This window comes from Cibotium barometz, chromosome 62, assembly GCF_041138505.1.
Source record: "Cibotium barometz isolate CiBa-2024 chromosome 62, ASM4113850v1, whole genome shotgun sequence".
Taxonomy (NCBI): domain Eukaryota; kingdom Viridiplantae; phylum Streptophyta; class Polypodiopsida; order Cyatheales; family Cibotiaceae; genus Cibotium; species Cibotium barometz.
Genome location: NC_141107.1, coordinates 32,491,640 through 32,510,005, shown reverse-complemented (window position 1 = coordinate 32,510,005; position 18,366 = coordinate 32,491,640). Strand labels below are relative to the sequence as shown.

At 44.0% G+C, this 18,366-nt stretch overlaps 2 protein-coding genes across 4 annotated transcripts in view; one reads left to right on the top strand and one right to left on the bottom strand.

Annotated features, from left to right (window-relative positions):
* Positions 1 to 528: 528 nt before the first annotated feature.
* The window catches only part of LOC147604375 (transcriptional corepressor LEUNIG-like), a 44,329-nt gene continuing 26,491 nt past the window's right edge, over positions 529 to 18,366 (top strand). The window contains exons 1-12 of one of the 3 annotated variants that reach the window (XM_086795536.1): positions 672 to 786; positions 928 to 974; positions 1,076 to 1,117; positions 1,277 to 1,394; positions 1,489 to 1,586; positions 1,679 to 1,788; positions 1,916 to 2,305; positions 2,417 to 2,502; positions 2,659 to 2,728; positions 2,825 to 2,936; positions 3,154 to 3,203; positions 3,365 to 3,688. In XM_086795536.1, the coding sequence (XP_086651662.1) occupies positions 1,363 to 1,394; positions 1,489 to 1,586; positions 1,679 to 1,788; positions 1,916 to 2,305; positions 2,417 to 2,502; positions 2,659 to 2,728; positions 2,825 to 2,936; positions 3,154 to 3,203; positions 3,365 to 3,688 (1,272 nt within the window). In that variant the 5' untranslated portion in view covers positions 672 to 786; positions 928 to 974; positions 1,076 to 1,117; positions 1,277 to 1,362. Of the gene's footprint in view, positions 975 to 1,075; positions 1,118 to 1,276; positions 1,395 to 1,488; positions 1,587 to 1,678; positions 1,789 to 1,915; positions 2,306 to 2,416; positions 2,503 to 2,658; positions 2,729 to 2,824; positions 2,937 to 3,153; positions 3,204 to 3,364; positions 3,689 to 18,366 lie in introns of all 3 variants that reach the window. The other 2 variants (XM_086795535.1, XM_086795534.1) reach the window with 2 other exon arrangements.
* LOC147604376 (uncharacterized) lies at positions 12,083 to 13,547 on the bottom strand. Its single transcript, XM_086795281.1, has one exon. It carries the CDS (start codon positions 13,517 to 13,519, stop codon positions 12,083 to 12,085), a length of 1,437 nt encoding a protein of 478 aa, XP_086651407.1. The 5' UTR covers positions 13,520 to 13,547.

Sequence of the window (18,366 nt, the reverse complement as noted above, 5' to 3'; positions counted from 1 at the left end):
ATGTTGGTTGGTGGATGTCACCTTTCTTAGGGTTGATCTTTAAAAACCTTAATGAGGTGTGAGAGAAGCTAACTCTGGGTGGCCGATTACATTTAAACCTCAGGAGGTGGAAGGTGTTATGTGCACATCCAAGGACTTAAGGAGGGCCACTTCAAAAGCAAGGCTTGTTGTGTGAAGGATTAGGGCATTTAATTTTGCAAAAAGGGGGGGGGTGTGTAATAAAGGAGGAAGCCCCAATTAGTAATTCCTATAGATCATAGATATGGTGACAATTCAGGAGTAATGAATGGCCGTCCGTCTACAGTCTAGCCGCCCGCGTGTGAACGCACCCACTTGGTCCGCTTTATTATTATCGATATTATGTTTATATTATTATGTTTATAATAACAATTTTTAATATTTAAGTTCGAACATGGGGCCGCCAGGCTCGGAAAATACGAGACTCGGCGTCGGCGCAGGTTCGGCTGAATGGAGGTCATGTGGGCCCGGTGTAAAATGTTGGCTGGTAGTAGGCTCGGGGGCAACAGAGGTTTGGTTGTTTGGTTTGGGCAGTCATCATTCCCAAGAGGAAAAGCTTTCTGCAGATCGCGATTGGGCATCGTTCTCGCTCTGTGCTATTTGTAGGCGAATTTTGTGCGTGCTGGCAAGACCTTCGTGTCTGTGTGGATATGGCGGTTTAGGGTTTTCTGCGCTCCCCGCGCGGTTTTTCCTCGGAGCTGCATTCAGTACCCAGAAGCTGCACCCCCCGCCTTCTCGCTTCCGTTTTCCATATTTTTCCGCATCAAGGTGCAAATCTCGCCGCAGCTCTTACACTGCGGACAGGCTTGGTGATTTTGAGACCATAGGAGGATTTTGTTGCATTGATTGGAAAACGGTAACCCTAACCCTGACCGTAGTCCTAACCCTAACCCTAACCGTGAGCAACAGGTCGGCGTAGGAGTAAAGAAGGCGATTGCAATTAGAAACCTGGCTAGGTAAGCGGCAAACATTTTATCATCTCTTTTTTCGCATAGCTCGATCTGTCGAGGGTCTAGTACTGTAATTTTGCTAGGGTTTGAAGTCTCTGCATTTGCAGCTCTGCGTTTATGCAGTGGTTTTCCCCGATCGCTCCCTTGAGGTTAGCGAAGGAAATCTTCAATCTGCTTCTGTGTGCATACATTTCACAGAAGCCTCAAAACGCTTTCCTAAGCAGTGTTTTTCATGTGTAACTTAACTGAGAAAGTCATAGCCTAACTTTGTTTAGGAGTGACTGAGCTTAGCATTTTTATGTACGCAGTGCTACACTGGGAAAGCTAGAACGTTGGGTGGAATTCAGATAATGCTATAACTCATACACCTTCCCGAGTTTGTCGGTTGGCAAAGATGGCCCAGACTAACTGGGAAGCAGACAAGATGTGAGTTGTTTTTACTTCAAACATTGCCTCCAAACTTGCAGCAGAGAGCTATGTACGCTCATTTTCTGACTCAACATTGATGCTATCTAACCAGGTTAGATGTCTACATCTACGATTACCTTGTTAAGAGGAACCTTCAGGCATCTGCCAAGGCATTCCAAGCCGAAGGAAAAGTCTCCTCAGATCCAGTTGGTAAGTTTCCTACTTAGTTTCGCACAAACAGTCACCAGTGGGATTAGATGCTTGTGGTTGGTTGGTTTACTAACCTTTGTGGAAACTTGCAGCTATAGATGCGCCCGGTGGTTTCCTTTTTGAGTGGTGGTCTGTATTCTGGGATATCTTTATTGCTCGCACAAATGAGAAGCACTCTGAGGTGGCTGCCTCTTATATCGAGGTGATATAAGCATTAACCATGGTTGAGTAAAAATTTATTTTTAATTGTTGTGTTTATGCTCTCTTTTGCCAAGCTTATCTCAATTTTCTGGGTAAACAGACTCTTTCTCATTTCCTTGGTAAAACAGACTCAGCAGCTAAAAGCACGAGAGCAGCAACAGCAGCAGCAGCAGCAGCAGCAGCAGCAGCAGCAACAGCAGCAGCAGCAGCAGCAGCAACAGCAGCAGCAACAGCAGCAACAGCAGCAACAGCAGCAGCAACAGCAACAGCAACAGCAGCAGCAGCAGCAGCAGCAGCAGCAGCAGCAGCAACAGCAGCAGCTTCAACTTTTGCGACAGCAGCAGCAACCTCCGAGAAGGGATGGCACCCACCTTGCCATCAACGGAGCTGCCAATGGCGTGGGGGCTGATACCATGTTGAGGCAGCAAACCACAGCAAATGCGTTGGCAACAAAGATTTATGAAGAATGTTTGAAGCATCCGCAGAAGAGGGATGGGATGGAAGATGCAGCTATGAAGGTGAGATATCTAAGTTAGACTTAGAGCAGATGGAATGGCTAAGTATGATTTGGTCATGGAAAAATCATATCTGTATCTCTAAATGATTAGTATTTCTGTGCATGATTGCAGAGTTATGGGAATAATCCTAATCAATTGGTAGATGCCAGTCAAGCCCCTTTGTTGAAGACAGCAGCTACAACTGGTCAGCCTTCTGGGTAAGATCATCTATCATCACTTAAAAAAAGTGTGGGTTTCCTACAAATAGTAAAAGGCAGTCAGCCCAGACCTGATTGACATTTACTGTTTTAATGTTGCCACTGTGTTCAATGTTTTAAACCTTTTTGATGCCTACTTATTGTTTCAAAGTGCAGACAGATGCTGCATAATGCTACTCTTCAGCAAGTACAAGTTCGAAACCAGTCTATGACTGGAATGGGTCAGGCAAGTCTTTTGGGTTGTGTCTTGTTTTCTGATCACTTGGGGAGTGAAATGATTCTTAATTTGGTGTGTGTGTTGAAATCTTGCATACACTTTCAGGACAACAAGAGTGACATAGCTGGAGTTCTTAATCAACGGCCACCTGCAACAGATCCTTCTATCTTTGGTGTGCCAGGTGTTGGACATTCAAAACCGAGCCTTTTAAGTCCAGGTCTCTCTTATTGGCTCATTTGTCCTTCAAAATTCACAAGACATTTCTTTAATATTTGAGCTTACATCCTTTCTTTGCCTTGATTTTACTGTGCTCAAGAAGGTTGTAACACAAATGGCCACATCATAGAAGACAATAAATTTGTATTTTATCTTGGAGTGGTGTTGGGCAGCTCTTTTGTTGACCTTGCACTAATTAGACGGGTTTATTTGCCCAGGAGTAAACCAAGGTACCAATACTCTACCGTTGAAAGGCTGGCCTTTGACAGTAAGGCTACTATACTTGTGGTTACTTTGTACGAGGGTCTAGTTTAAGGGAAATATAACAGCTTGTGTCTAGCTAATCGGAAACATCTGCTTATTCAAGGATGATTTTTTTAATGGTCAGCATGTAATTCTTATTCTGCACTTTACTTGGTTGAAATCTAGGGACTTGATCAATTTCGTCCAAGCTTGGTGCAACCAAAGTCTCTTATCCAATCCCCACAACAGTACCATCAAATTCAGATGCTTAGTCCTCAGCAACAGCAACTCATGTTACAGGCGCAGCAGGCACAAGGAAATCTTTCATCTACTAGCTCTGCTTTACTTGGAGATATAGAATCTAGAAGGTTTAAAATGCTTCTGAGCAGGAGTGGCATTGCTGGTAAGGATGGTCAGCCCAATGGTATTGGCGATGTCTTGCAAGGAGTCGGCTCTCCTATGCAAGCTGCTTCCCCAGTGACACGCAATAATGAAGAGTTACTCATGAAGGTGGGAGATTGTGTTTGTTCGTATGCCTTTTCTGATTGCCTTGTTTTGTGATTGTGGTGATGCGGAGCAAGGTCACTATTTATGCTATCTTTCTTGTGTATGATTATCATTCTGATTGCCTCATTTTGTGTATTGCTGTGCTTGATTATTGAAACTGATAATTCCGGTTAAGCTTCTTCATTTGTGTACATATTTAAAGCCCAGGACTGGATTCTGAAAATGGGAAAGGGGGGACAGTCAGCCCTTGCTTCTACAGGCAAGGGGCTGATCGGTTGATCAGATCAGCCCAGGCAAGGCTAGGCACTCATGGCTGCCCAATGCATGCTTGTGCTTATGCCTTCCGAGGTTGCTGTTCAGTCCTGATAATGTTTTCCCTCTTCAAACTTGGTGTAGGTTCGCATGTTGGCTGCCTTAGTTTGCTTCTTGGCTGACTGCTTTCCTCGTTCCTTGCCTTGCCTGCTGTGAGATTTGTGTAAATCTGAAAACAGAGAATAAAACAGCATATATGTGTAGACAGTAGACTGCAGATGATCAAGAACCTGAATATGATTGAAGGTACTGCACGAGGGAGGCCCGTGAGTGCTGGTATGTACAAGTCAGGGCTGAAAATGGAGATAATAACGATGAGATTATATAGGTCCTCCAGCTGGTTGGCCAGGTCCGAAGGCCGACCTGGACAAAAGTCCAACAAATGCTAAAAATGCTCCCAAAAATGGTGCAAAAAATAGCAGATAAATATGCAATGTAGGGCCTTATAAATGGGCCAGATACAAGCATGCAGGGAGTCCATCTGGGGATGAACAATATTTCCAACACCAGAGGTCTGCAAGGTTGTCCTCGGTAGAAAAATACACCAAGTGAAGAAGACCAAGTTCGATCTAGTCTCGAACAAAATGATAATGCACTTCGATATGTTTGGATCAACCACGAATCACCGGGTTCTGTGCCAAAGCAATAGCACTTTGGGAGTCCGAGAAAATTGTGACAAGAGAATCCTGTGCACAGCATAAATGTTTCAAAATCTGATGAATCCACAAAGCTTCAGTCGTGGAGAGGTAGGACTTATACTCAGCCTTAGTAGATGATGTAGCAACAGTCCTCTGTTTCTGAGTCTTCCAAGAAACCATTCCAGATCCAAGCAAAAAACAAGTAGATTGCTGAGAATCAACACAAGCAGCCCAATTAGCATCCGTGAATCCTACCAAATCAGAACCACTGGAATAAGTGATACCATAACTGGATGTGCCACCGTGAATCCCACCAAATCAAAACCACTGGAATAAGTGATACCATAATTGGATGTGCCATGAAGATATTGAAGAACCCGCAAAGCAGCTTGCCAGTGAGACCGTCGAGCCGCAAAGGAGAAATACTCAAGGCATAAGAGATATCCGGACGAGTGTTGTTAAGGTAGAGCAATGAACCAACCAATCGGTACTAAGTAGAATCAACCAAAGGAGAATCATCATCTGTGTGTCCTTGAATCTCAAATCGTGGAGGTTGCTCAATATATACCTCCTCCTCCTCTATATCTCCGTTTAGAAAGGCAGATTTAACATCCATATGAAAGACAGCCATCCAAAATGAGCAGCCAAGGCTAAAACAATCCGAATGGTGGTATACCTGGCTTTAGGTGCAAATGTCTCATCAAAGTTCTCGCCAGCTTTTTGAGCTTAACCCGTGCAACTAGGCGAGCTTTGTACATATCCAAAGTACCATTAGAATGAAACTTGACTTTGAAAATCCATTTGACACCGATGACCTTCCGATGTAATGGGCGTGGAACTAACTCCCAAGTTCTATTCCGCTCGATAGAAGACATCTTTGCTTTCATAGCTTGCCGCCACTGCGGCAAAGCAAGGGCCTCCTTGGGAGTCTCGGGCTCATCAATATCCTGTAAGGTACTCATAAGGCTATCAGAAAGGCCGAGTCCTGTAATAATTTTTGGACCTCCTCAAATCTGAAAGAAGTAGAAGGTACTGCCGCAGAAATGTACGCATCCAGGACATAAGTCGATGAAGAAGCAGCAGCGAAATGTGGAGAAGATAATGGAGAGGCTACAGATATTGATGGAGTAGATGCAAGAGGCAATTCAGCTCTATGTAAGGGGCTGGACACATCAGATACAAGGGGTGAAACAGAGGGTAGAGTGGGCTGAATTGGTGTTAAAAGACACCGGAATCACTGTAGGAGAAGAAGCTCGCTCTGGTAGATGAGAAAACTCTCCAATATCGGCTGGAAATGAATCCAAAATCTTGTCAGAAGAGGTCATGGAAGAAGAATCAAGTCCAAATAATGTCTCGTCGAATCAAGCATCTTGAGATATGATAATATCCTTCACATCCGGATCCCAAAGCCGGTATCCTTTGGATCTCGAGCTATAGCCTGTGAAAGTCATCCTCTTGGACTTAGGAGCAAGTGTAGTCCGCTTCTTATCGGGAACATGAACAAAAGCAACACAACCAAAGACACAAAACTTGTAACTATTTTGTCCTCCATGCTCTTTTTATATGATAGAACTCATGCCCGGACACATGGACAAGATAATGGACACATGGGAACAGGGTTCCTAAATGCCGGCATTGGAAAAAGCACCCATCTTGGTCAAAAAGCAAGAAAACGTAAAACTTTGTTGACCAAAAAGTTGAGGGCACCGTTGGAAAGAGAATATCGAACTGGATCAAAAAGCTAAAAGCCGCTTTTTCAAAAAGTTGTTCGAGGGCCAAAATACAAGGCCCTGAAGTTGTAAAAGCACAACCAAGAACTTTGACTATCATTAATAATTAATAAAACCAAAGCAAGGAGGCAAAGCAAAAGCTAGCAGAGAAAGCAAAAGCAAAGTGTGGCAAAAGCATGGTCCCCCATCAAGTATATAAGAAGCTTGTACCCTCACGGTGGAGCATAGAAACTTTTGGAGCTTGACCTCGTGGAGAGCAAGAGGAGTCTTGAGCAACGTCATCATCCTCTCTCTCTACTTCCTAAGCGCCATCCAAATCCCCCATCTCTGCCCCAACCATTGCTGTAGAGCCACGGTTGCCTCTGTGCTGCCCTGTGAAGGAGCGCCGCCGCCCAGAGCCGATCTCCGCTGCCCGCCGCCGGCATCGCCGCTGCCTAGAGTCTATCTCCACCGCTTGCTGTCGGCATCGTCACCGCCCAAGTTGATTTCTGTCGCCGGCATCGTCGCCTCCGTCACCCCATAGCCAGTGTTCCAGTTGCTTGTTTGCCGGATTTCTGCCGTTGTGCTCCTCCTCAGCCGCCTGTTTGTTGTCCTCTGTTGCCCCCAATAGCACCACCTAAACTAAGTGTTAACCGCCTTCTTTTGGAAGGCTGCCACCAAGCTTCCTCCTCTCTTTTTGGTGAAAGAACCTTGGACAACCATGCATCTCTTCCAACATCTTTCCTCAAGTTTCTTGTGAGATTTCTTGTGCATAACAAAGAATTGATTCAGATATTGGATATTGGTACTAGCCCGGTGTAAGTCTCTTGTGGGTCATCCTCGTGGTAAGCTCAACTTCAGTTATCTTGCGCCTCGACATCGACCTCGGCCCGATCTCGACATCGACACTTTTGTTTGATATTGTATTCATTTGTTGTATTGGTCATGGCTTGGAAAAGCCCGTGGATTGTTCCTGAAATAAATTCCTGAAGAGGGGACGGGGCCTGTTCCGTGCTCAATGTGGTGTACTGTGTGAAACTCCTATTCCCATTCCCATCTCGTTCTCTCTCTCTCTCTCCTATGCGTTGTTGTATCTGTAACTTGTGGCGGTGCCCGAGGGACTAGGGTCTTTGACACACTTGTTGATACCATCAATGCATATTAAAACATTTAAACATGGCCACAGCCTTAACACATATCCATCATCACTTTGCATAAAACATAAAAGCTGGACAAAACATCCACAAATGCTCCTTCAACGGTGGTAGAGGCTAGTGTGCAGCAAGAGAGCCTCTATTAATGAAGAGAGAGGGCTCCAATTTATAGATTTGGACCTCCCATGAGCTAAAATGCAAGAGAAGGCTACAATGACAAGTGGAGAGCCACACAATAGCTGAAGTGACAAGTGTGAGGCCACTTGTCTCACTTTGATCCACTTTCTAACAAGTGTCAGGCCACTTGTCTCACTTTGGTCCACTTTCTTGCCACATGTTCCAATCTAAGAGATGGGTCCTTCCATAAACTTTCTCTCTAAAAATATCCCAACTGGTAGACATTCTGTCATAGGCACTTTGCCAAATCTTGGTATTTGCTCAATTCTAGATGTAATGATGCGAACAGAATTTCCCTCGGAGTTGGGTCAAAAATAGCAACTCTCCTAAATTTTAGGAGTGTGGTCCTTTGTATTCTAGGATAATCCCCCATTCCCAAACCTTGTACTTTCCAAATATTTAGACATCCTGGAGTCCACCAGACCCCTTTCATATTGGGAAATGTCTAGGCTGGTGACATCCTCCCCAACGTCTTAAAAGTTGTCCGCAACTTTAAGCTTCAAGCCATATATTCAAGATATAATCATGTCCCATCAAGTGGGCGAGACGAGATAGTCTCAAAAATCCAATATAACATGTCCCAAATGAATGGGTAAGACTAAATACGCTTCCATTATACCAATATCAAAATCATGTTCCAAAATAAATGGGCGAGAATTCCGTGGAAGATATGCTAGGCACATGCACAAGAGCCAATTGTGTCTCAATCACCAATATCAATGAGATAATCATATGCCAATGAAAATCACCAACCAGGTGCTAAGACACTAAAATAAGTGCCATGCACAAGAAATGTCATGTGCACAGTGTGTATCTACCGTGTGCTACACGCACACAAGACTAGCTTCGAGGTTTGGGGAAGCTTGGAGCTAGGCATGCTGATTGGCGAGCTGAGTTAGGGAAAGACTAACGGGCGGGCGCCCAAGTGTGGACGAGCGGGCGCCCAAGTGTGGACGCCTGATGACTGCTGGCCAAGAACCTATAAAAGGGTGGCCAAGGTTAGTCATTAGTCAGATAGAGTCTCGCGAGATTTGTGAGAGCTCTATGGTCTGGAGCCTGGATCTAGTGCAGACGTGCACCTGCTTTATGCAGCCGAGGCCGGCAGCAATCTCGAGGCCCGCGAGGGTAGCGAGGGTAGCTTTGTGGCGGTATGGGACGTCGCGAGGTGGAGATTGGTCGGTACGTCAACCTAGTTAGCTCAGCTTGTGGCTCGGTGCGGACAGCCAAGACTGTGGGCTTGCCCACGGCTGTCGTGGTTGGGAGGTGAGTCTGGCCTGCACCCCCATGTTGTTTGTTTGTTTGCAGGTTTCGAGTCTCGTACCAGGAGCGTTCAATGAGGAGATCCGGTGGGGATTTGACAGTGGTATCAGAGCGTGCCTCGTTAACGAGCAAGTCGGTAGGTAGAGAAGATGAGGTCGAAGAAAGGTATGTGTTCAAAAAGCTTGCTGTTTTTTCTGTGTATACTGCTGTTTTTCAGATTCAGTATGTTGCTTTTTCATCATAGGAACCCGTGATGATGGCGATTGTGGTCTAGAAAGGGTTGTTTGCTTTGCAAGAAGAAGGCTGAAGATGCTTGTGCAGTCGCATGAACAAGTCGTGAGAGAAAACATAAAAAAAACCATATTCGTTTTTTGTTTGAACGAGAGAGAGAGAAAGCGTGAGATGTGGTCGCGTGCTGGTCGTGTGCTGTTGGAGGCGCACGCATGAAGCAGGCCAGGTCTACGTAGGCAGTCGACCAGGCCTACGTCGGCTTGTGGCCAGGCCTACGCGAGGCTGGTGCAGGCGCAGGCTAAAGCAAAAGCGCTGGCAGCACGGTTGGCGACGGTAGCAGCGCGGGTGACGCCAGCAGACAGTCTGGCAGCGATAAATCCAGGTGGGCGAAGAAAAAAAAAACACAAAAGCACACCAGCGGCGATTTTAGCTTTTGTTTTCTTTTGAAAAAAAAAACAAACATACGCTGTGCGAGAGAACTTCAGCTCACGTTGGCAGTCGGCGGCGCTAATCCAAGAAGGAAGAGAAAAAAAAAACAGTGAAAGCATTCACCGATTTGGGCTTGCTTTCGTTTTTTTTTAGATTAAACTTTTTTTTAAAAGAGTTCAAGGCCCCTCCAAGGTTTAAAGATGTGTTTTTTTTTTAAAATTTAAAGAAAGCAGAATTTAAAGAAAGCAGAATATATATATATAACACAAAAGCAAAAGCTCAAGTAGCTTTTGGGGACAGTTATATAAACCCCTTAAGTGGGCTTCTTGCCACACATCTCTCAAGTTTTCAAGCTCTCAAGTTCCCTCGCACTTTTATTGTGCAAAGATCGAATTTTCTCTCCACTTGCCCTCTTTACGATGTCGACCCAAGAATCGGAGTTATAGCCCCTTGTCGAACGCGAAGGCTTGCCGGCTACGGAAGATACTGATGCCGATCTTTTTGACGATTATGTGTCAAAATCAGATTTCCAAGAGTTCAAAGTTGCTCTCGAAGCTTCTTCTTCGGAACGTCAGGCACAAATCGCCGTCCAGATGCAAGCCTTGCAGAACTCCATCTCTCTTTTGACCACTACCTCTCTACTCTTTCGGGCATGGATACCTTGGCCTCTGCTTTAGGTCCCAATATTACTCCGGAATTGTTCGGGGGTGAGCAAAAGCAGCGTACCAAGGAGATCGTGGACACTTGGCTACATAAGTGGCAGGTCCATTTTCAGTTTCATCTATATGATGATGGGAAAAAGATCCGGTTAGCAGCAAGCTTCCTCTCAGGCAAAGCTTTGCTTTGGTGGAAGGAACTCAACCCTAAGCCAACAACTTGGGCACAATTCGAAGACGTCTTCAAGAAGGAATTCCTCAAGAAAGAGGATGATTATGATGTTGTTGCCCGGTTTACAGCTTTGACCATGACCTCGCAGCACCTCACTTATGAGGTCCACCTCCAGAAGTTTAGGAACTTGCAAATGAAAGCTACAAAGATGGATCCCACTACTCTTTTGGGGTTCTTCGTAGCTGGTTTACCAAACTCATACTGTTTACAAGTTAAAAATAACAAATGCAAAACATTGGACGAAGCCATTCATTTAGCTCGTATCTATGATGATACAATGGTCTCTTCCAAGTCGAAACCCGTTACCGAGCAGGGGAACAAGCATAAAAGAAAGTTCTCTGCACCTATGGCTAACACGACTGAAGGAAAGTCTTCGGACCAACCTTCAAAGAATTCAAGTTCGACACCAGCGAAGAAGAAACGACTCCTTAAGGCTTTAAAGCTTAAGAAGGAAGGACGTTGTTTTATCTGTGAAGAAAAAGGACACATGCGTAACGAGTGCCCGAAGCAAAAGGATGCAAAGACCAATGCAGGACCCAAGCCAAAGGCAGCTAACCAGTTGTCTTTGACAGGTACGTCAGTTATTGTACTTTCTCGCCCTAGTACATGTTCTGATTGTCTGTTCAACTCTAAAGTATTTGGCTTGCATGATCTTCTCCGAGTTTATGGAGAAGTGAATGGCCATAAAATTCACATTCTTCTAGACCCTGGCAGCTCACACAACTTTCTTAACTACAAACTTATGCAAAAATTGAGTCTTGATACGACACCCAGTGATCATACCTATGAGGTACGCCTACTTGCGAGAAGGCAAGTATGGGATCGAAAGGTGGAGATGCTTCCAATCCAGATTCAGGACTACAAAGATACTCTGGAATGCTATGTTATGCACCTAGAAAATGTAGACTTGTTATTAGGGATTGAGTGGTTTAAGACTCTTCAAGTCCAGATAGATAAGTCTAGTTATATTTTTTCTTTTCAGCATAAGGACATCCGGTATAGTATTTTAGGTGATTGTATTCATCCCTCTCAGGGACCTCTTGTAAACACAGTTGATTTTGGAAATATAATGGATTCTTCTTTGTATACCGCTTTCCATTGTGTATTGATTCCACTTTCTTCATTTCTCATGCCTTTCATGGATGTCAATGAATTAAGTGTGTTTGAAAGCAAAGAATTACAGAAGATACTTGATTCGTTTCAAGATGTATTTCCTAAGGAACTGCCATCGGGCTTACCATAGTTTTTTCATACGTTTTTCATACGCATACGCATACGGGTATGAAAGTATGAAAAAAGTATGTTTCACCGATACTGTATGAACCATACGTGACCTAAAAAATTAACTAACTTTTTTGCACATAATTCAAAGATATTTTAAAACATCCATTCCACATTTGAAGTATGTTGTGGAAATCTTACTCTCAAGACAAAAAATACACAAAAGAGACTCAGGACTTGTTATATTGATCTAGATTATAGAAAAGTAAACTCGAATGTTGAAGGGCCAAGACTCGCTGCCAATAAGTACATGAAAAAGCCTAGCAATAGATCAATCATCATAGGACCATAGTTATTAACTTATTAGTATGTCAAAAGTTAAGTCTCTAGCTCAGCATCTTCATCTTCATCATCTTGCCCTTCTTCCTGAGAAGAATCACAAAGCTGGTCATCATGCTCATCATCATCAATAGAGCTAGTGCCTGCATGATCCCCACTATCAACAATGGCATCATTAGCATGTATCTCTTCCTCTTCCTCTTGTTGCTCTTGAAAAGTAATCAGCCTTTCATCATCCTTTTCTTTATTAATCATTGCCAAGGTCACCTCCATCTTCTCATAGCCCCTCTCCTTTATCTTTGACACAAGTCTTAAGTTAGTATGAATGTATACTAGCTTTTCTGTATGTGAGGGCTTCAGCCTATTCCTTCTCTTTGTGTGTATAAGAGAAAAAGTACTCCAATTTCTTTCACATGGGGATGCACAACTCCCTTGGGAAAGAACTCGAATAGCAAGCTGTTGCAATTTGGGGGTGCTAGCACCAAAGGTTTCCCACCATTTCACAGGATAATGCATGCGCTTTTCATCCTTTGCAATGGCATGGGAAAAAGAGCCACCCTCTGATTTATAAATATCAAGCTCATCAATGATCACCCCTTGCATATCCAAATCATACTTTGCATACCGTAGCACTACCTCCATCCATCCATTATTCACTTCTTCATCACTCTCTTGGTTCTTGCCACGCCAAAGAGGATGCAAAACAAAACCTGTGGCATGCAACGGTGAATGCATCATATCCCATCGATCAATGCACAGACTCTTAATGTCATTAAGTCTTGCTTCCTCCACATTTTCAAGGGCTTCGATCTTCTCCACCATGCGATCAGTAAGCTCGTAAATCAGCCCCATTGTTGCACCTTCTCTATCAGCTAATCGCAATATCTTCAAGATAGGACCACAAATCTTGACAATTAACTTGGCATTCTCCCAAAACATAGGACCCAAAATTATGTTAGCAATCTCTTGACCCACATTTGTACGAGTAGCCTTAAGTCTTTGCCATTCAGGACCAACAACCAATCTCCGCAAACCATTGTACACTCTATCATCCAATAGATTAGCCAACACAATATACATGTATGCAAATCTAGTGGTAGCAGGCTTCAACAACTCCTTTTGACTGTACTTTCTAAACAGAGCCAGGATAGTCGGTCTCTTTGTGATAAAGCTCACAATCTTTATGCCTTTCTCCAAAATGGGTGCAATCCAGCCTATTTTGCCAATGTCTTCAAAGAGCAAGTCTAAACAATGGCATGTGCATCTAGTGAAGAAAATAGAAGGCCATTCTTGCTCAATTCTTTGGCCAGCAGCAATGCAATTAGCCGCATTATCCATGCATACTTGAACCACATTTTCTGGTCCCACATCCAAAATAACATCTTTCAAAATACCAAAAATGTACTCTCCTGATTTATATTGGCCACTAGTGTCAACAGATTTCAAAAACACAGTGCCATGTATGGAAGTAGCCATGACATTGATAATAGGTCTTCGCCTATTATCTGACCAACCACCATCGCATGCAATTGTACATCCATACTTCTTCCATTTCTCTCGCACACCATAAAGATCCTTATCAATGCACTGTACTTCTGCAACCAACTGCCTTCCCCGCAATGCATGATAACTCGGGGGCTTATAGCTAGGCCCCACCTCCCCCACTGCTCTGCACATGTCCTGGAAATAGATAGATTTCACTTTGAAATGCGGGATATCCTCTGCATAAAAGAATCTACGTACAGCCATGTCTGCATTCTTTCTTGCCTGCAAAGCCCAAGCTTGGGTAAGAGTGCCAGTGCTAGTGCCAGTGCCACTAACTCTTCTCTTCTTGGAAGAAGAGCCCGCATTAGACACACCTGCATCATTTGCACCTGTTGAAGCCTCAACAGACTCATTTAAGTCAGCAACCTCAGTGTCCACATTTGCACCTCGTGGATTTGCATCCATTCCAACATGCAACCGCTGGACAGCTTCTCGTACATCGGGAGGAGGACATTTGCATCTGTCAACACCATAACCTTTCAAGCCCAAAATGTGTGCTCTAATGCGGGAAGGACCGCCATCCCATTCATGTGCACAATAATTGCACCTCATCGTGCACATACCGCGTGGGAGTTTATTCACCACAGTCACATAGTCCCACTCGCATCTCTTTCTTCTCCCCATGACTTGAGTCTTGCAATACAAGTGTCACTGGTCACTGCACAATGCAGAGCTGTCACTGAAGTCTGACTCACTGCAGTGCAGTGCACAAAGCACGCAAGTTCTGGCTCTGAGAGTGTTGTTTGCAACTTTGCTCACTGTTGACTCCTGACTCCTGAGTTTAACCACAGAGCACTGAACAGTGAGCACTAAGAACGCTGGGCGGCGTGGGCGCTGCAATCACACTGTCACGACATCAGCATGTTTGACAAAAACAATAGCAGGTTGGCCGCTGCAGCATGGGCATTGGGCCCTCAGGAGTCAGCCCTGCACGTTTTGGCAGTGTGGCACCAAGCGACCAGTTGGGACTCGGGCGCGACGGGCTGCAGCGACGAGTTGGGACTCGGAAGCGACGGCAAATATTTCTCCACCTAAACCTAGTCGTCAATTTTTTTACATGCGCTGGGCAAAGTATGTTATGAATACCATACGCTTTTTTTTTCCAACGTTTGCAAACGTATGTTTTCTGAAACATACGCGTATGAAAAAAACTATGGGGCTTACCACCTGAAAGGGCAGTAGATCATCGTATTGACTTGATTCCTGGTGCTCATCCTGTTAGTATTCCACCTTGTAGAATGAGCCAAGCTGAGGAAGATGAGTTGGCTAAACAACTCGAAGATTATTTGAGGATGGGCCAGATCTGTCCAAGTAAATCACCTTGGGGTGCACCTGTGTTGCTTAGGAGAAAGAAGGACCACACCTGGAGAATGTCACCTGGAGAATGTGTATAGATTATAAGAGACTGAACAAGCTGACAATTAAGAACCGTTATCCTCTCCCTAGATCAGATGACTCGTTGGATTGAGTTAATGCAAGATTTTGATTTTGAGATCCGTTATCGGAAAGGGTCCATGAATAGTGTTGCAGATGCGCTTAGTCGAATTAGAGAGGTGCATACTTTGTGGTTCACCGAGATTTCTACTGACTTATTTCAGTCATTGAGAGGGCTTTGCAGGACTGATAGTTATTTTGGTAGAAGATCCAGGACGGGAGCTCATTGATTGACCAAGACTCAATGACTGAGGAGTCTACCATTCAGGCTGCAGGTGGCCAGTGGATGATTCGGAATGGTTTACTATTCCGTAATGACAAAATTTGTGTACCACAGATCCCGAACATTAGGTCCAAGATTCTTAAGGAGTGTCACGACGCCCCTTCTGCTGGACACCATGGGGTACACAGGACGCTATCGTTAGTGAAACACACTTTTTATTGGCCAAAAATGAAAGGGTATGTAGAAGATTATGTTCTCAAGTGTCAAATTTGTCAGGCAAATAAAGCTGAACGCTTTAGACAGGCTGGGTTGTTGTATCCTTTGCAAATCCCAGGTAATAAATGGGAAAGTATTTCCATGGATTTTATTACCGGATTGCCAAGAACACATCAAGACCACGATTCTATTTGGGTTGTGGTAGATCGCTTGACAAAAATGGCTAGATTTTTACCGACCCGGAAGACTATTACAGCTACGCAATTAGCACGGCAGTTTATCGAGCAATTGTTTAGACTGTACGGGTTACCACTGGACATAGTCAGTGATAGGGACTTTACGAGTGATTTTTGGAAACTTGTTTTTGAGAAGTTGGAAACAACTTTGAATTTGAGTTCCTCCGATCATCCTCAATCTGATGGCCAGACTGAAAGAGTGAATCAGATTTTGGAGGATATGCTTCGAGCATATGTATCCAAAAGACAGAGTTCATGGGAGGATTCTCTTCCTATGTTAGAATTTGCATATAATAGTACTAAGCATACGAGTACAAGATTTAGTCCTTTCATGCTTATGTATGGTTTTCAATCTAGATGACCTGTTACAGTAGGATTCTTTGGACTTCAGCATGACGCAGCACCTAATTTTTTGCAAGATATGCAGGAATTGTTACAAGTTGCGAAGGAATCTATTAGAAGTGCTCAAGACCGAGACAGATTTTATTCTAATAGACATCGTTCGCTCAGAGAGTTCTCTGAAGGAACGATGGTGTATTTGCGAGTTCCGAAAGATTCCGAGACTTTACGGACAGGTCGATCTCCGAAATTATCCCCTAGATACTGTGGACCGTTTCGTATTACACGAAGGATTGGTTCATTGCATATGAATTGGATTTGCTTTCTCATGTGAAAGTTCATCCTGTATTTCATGTCAGTAGAACATAGATTGTAGAAATGCCGAGCCAACAATATAATCCATATATCTCCGTGTGGGTACTGATTCTTTCCCAAAAACCACGGGTCTTCATGCAATAGAGCTGGTACAGCAAGTACAACTCTCCATTCAGCCGGTACAGTAGGTACAATGGTTGGTACAGTCGGTACAATGGTTGGTACAGCAAGTATAGTGGCTGGTACAGCAGGTATAACAAGTACAAATGCTGGTACAGCATGTACAGTGACTAGTATAGCAGGTACAGTGGCTGGTACAACAAGTACAGAAGCTAGTACAGTCGGTACAATGGGTGGTACAACAAGTACAACAAGTACAAGGACTGGTACAGCCAGTACAATGGCTAGAAATCATAATAAATGATTAAATACCCTTGCCTTTAGTATTTCTTCGCGATGGAAGCCTCCAAAACAGTCCCCAACAGTCGGTATTCTTCATGGGCAGCCTTCGAGAGAGAGAGAGAGAGAAAGAGAGTAGCCATCATTAGGGAAGCCTTCAACGGTGGTAGAGGCTAATGTGCAGCAAGAGAGCCTCTATTAATGAAGAGAGAGGGCTCCAATTTATAGATTTGGGCCTCCCATGAGCTAAAATGGGAAGAGAAGGTTACAATGACAAGTGGAGAGCCACACAATAGTTGAAGTGACAAGTGTGAGGCCACTTGTCTCACTTTGGTCTACTTTCTTGCCACATGTCCCAATCTAAGATGGGTCCTTCCATAAACTTTATCTCTAAAAATATCCCAACCGGTAGACATTCTGTCATAGGCACTTTGCCAACTCTTAGTATTTGCTCAATTCAAGATGTAATGACGCGAACAGAATTTCCATCGGAGTCGGGCCAAAAATAGCAAGTCTCCTAAATTTTAGGAGTGTGGTCCTTTGTATTCTAGGATAATCCCCCATTCCCAAAGCTTGTACTTTCCAAATATTTAGACTTCCTGAAGTCCACCAGACCCATTTCATACCTGGAAATGTCCAGGCTGGTGACAGTATCTGTCACTGCACACTCCGTTGGGCTTACAGTGATATTAGAGCAAGGATTTCTCTTGAAGAAACTTTCTTGGGATGACAAGCCATGTCAAGAGCAGTGGGAGACTAAGGGCCTCATGAAGGGAACAACCATGAGGTTGATACAAAAAGTCTTGATGGAAGAGTACCATGACTTTCAACAGTTCATAGAATTTTTCAGAAAATTCCTTGCTTGGAGAACCAAGAGGAAACAAGACCAAAGAAGGGCTTAGATATTTGAAGACTCTATCAAAGAACAAGCCATTGAGGCCGAAGGAGTGGAAGCCGCCAAAGCTTATCTACGAGCCAAAGGAGTTTACCCATTGCAGAAGGATCTAGAGCTACTTGGTCTATTTCTCGTGGAGAAAACAAGGAGGCTATTCCTAGGCCAACTTTTTTTTTTCTCAAATGTAGCTTCTTGAGGAAAGGAAGGCAAAGGAAATTACATCAACCGGCAAGATGGACTTCAAGCCGGGAGAGAAGAATGTCAAGTTTGATGCTTTTCATGGAAAGTAGGATACCCAAAAAGCTTTATCCTTTGTCAAGCAATTTGATGCTGCTTTTTGGTGGTGACGACTACTCTGAAAAGTTAAAGCTTCGCATGGTTTGTATGCATTTGAAGGATGCCGTCTTGAATTGGTGGCTAAAAGTAGTACAAGAAGGGATCGAGCCAAAGACATGGAATGACTTCAAGGCCTTGTTCAACAAGAAGTTTTTACCCGCAAACTTTGAGGCAGATGTTCAGAAGGAATTGGATGAGGTAAAGCAAAAGGCAAGAGAAAGTGTGGCAACATATCTTAATAACTTTTCAGCCGTCTCATTGAAGTTTACCTCATATACTCCCATCCCACCATTGATGGAAATGCGTAAGTTTGCAATGGATTGCACCCTAAGCTTATGCAAGCAGTTTACATGACGGGACCAAAAACATTGAAAGAAGCTCAAGA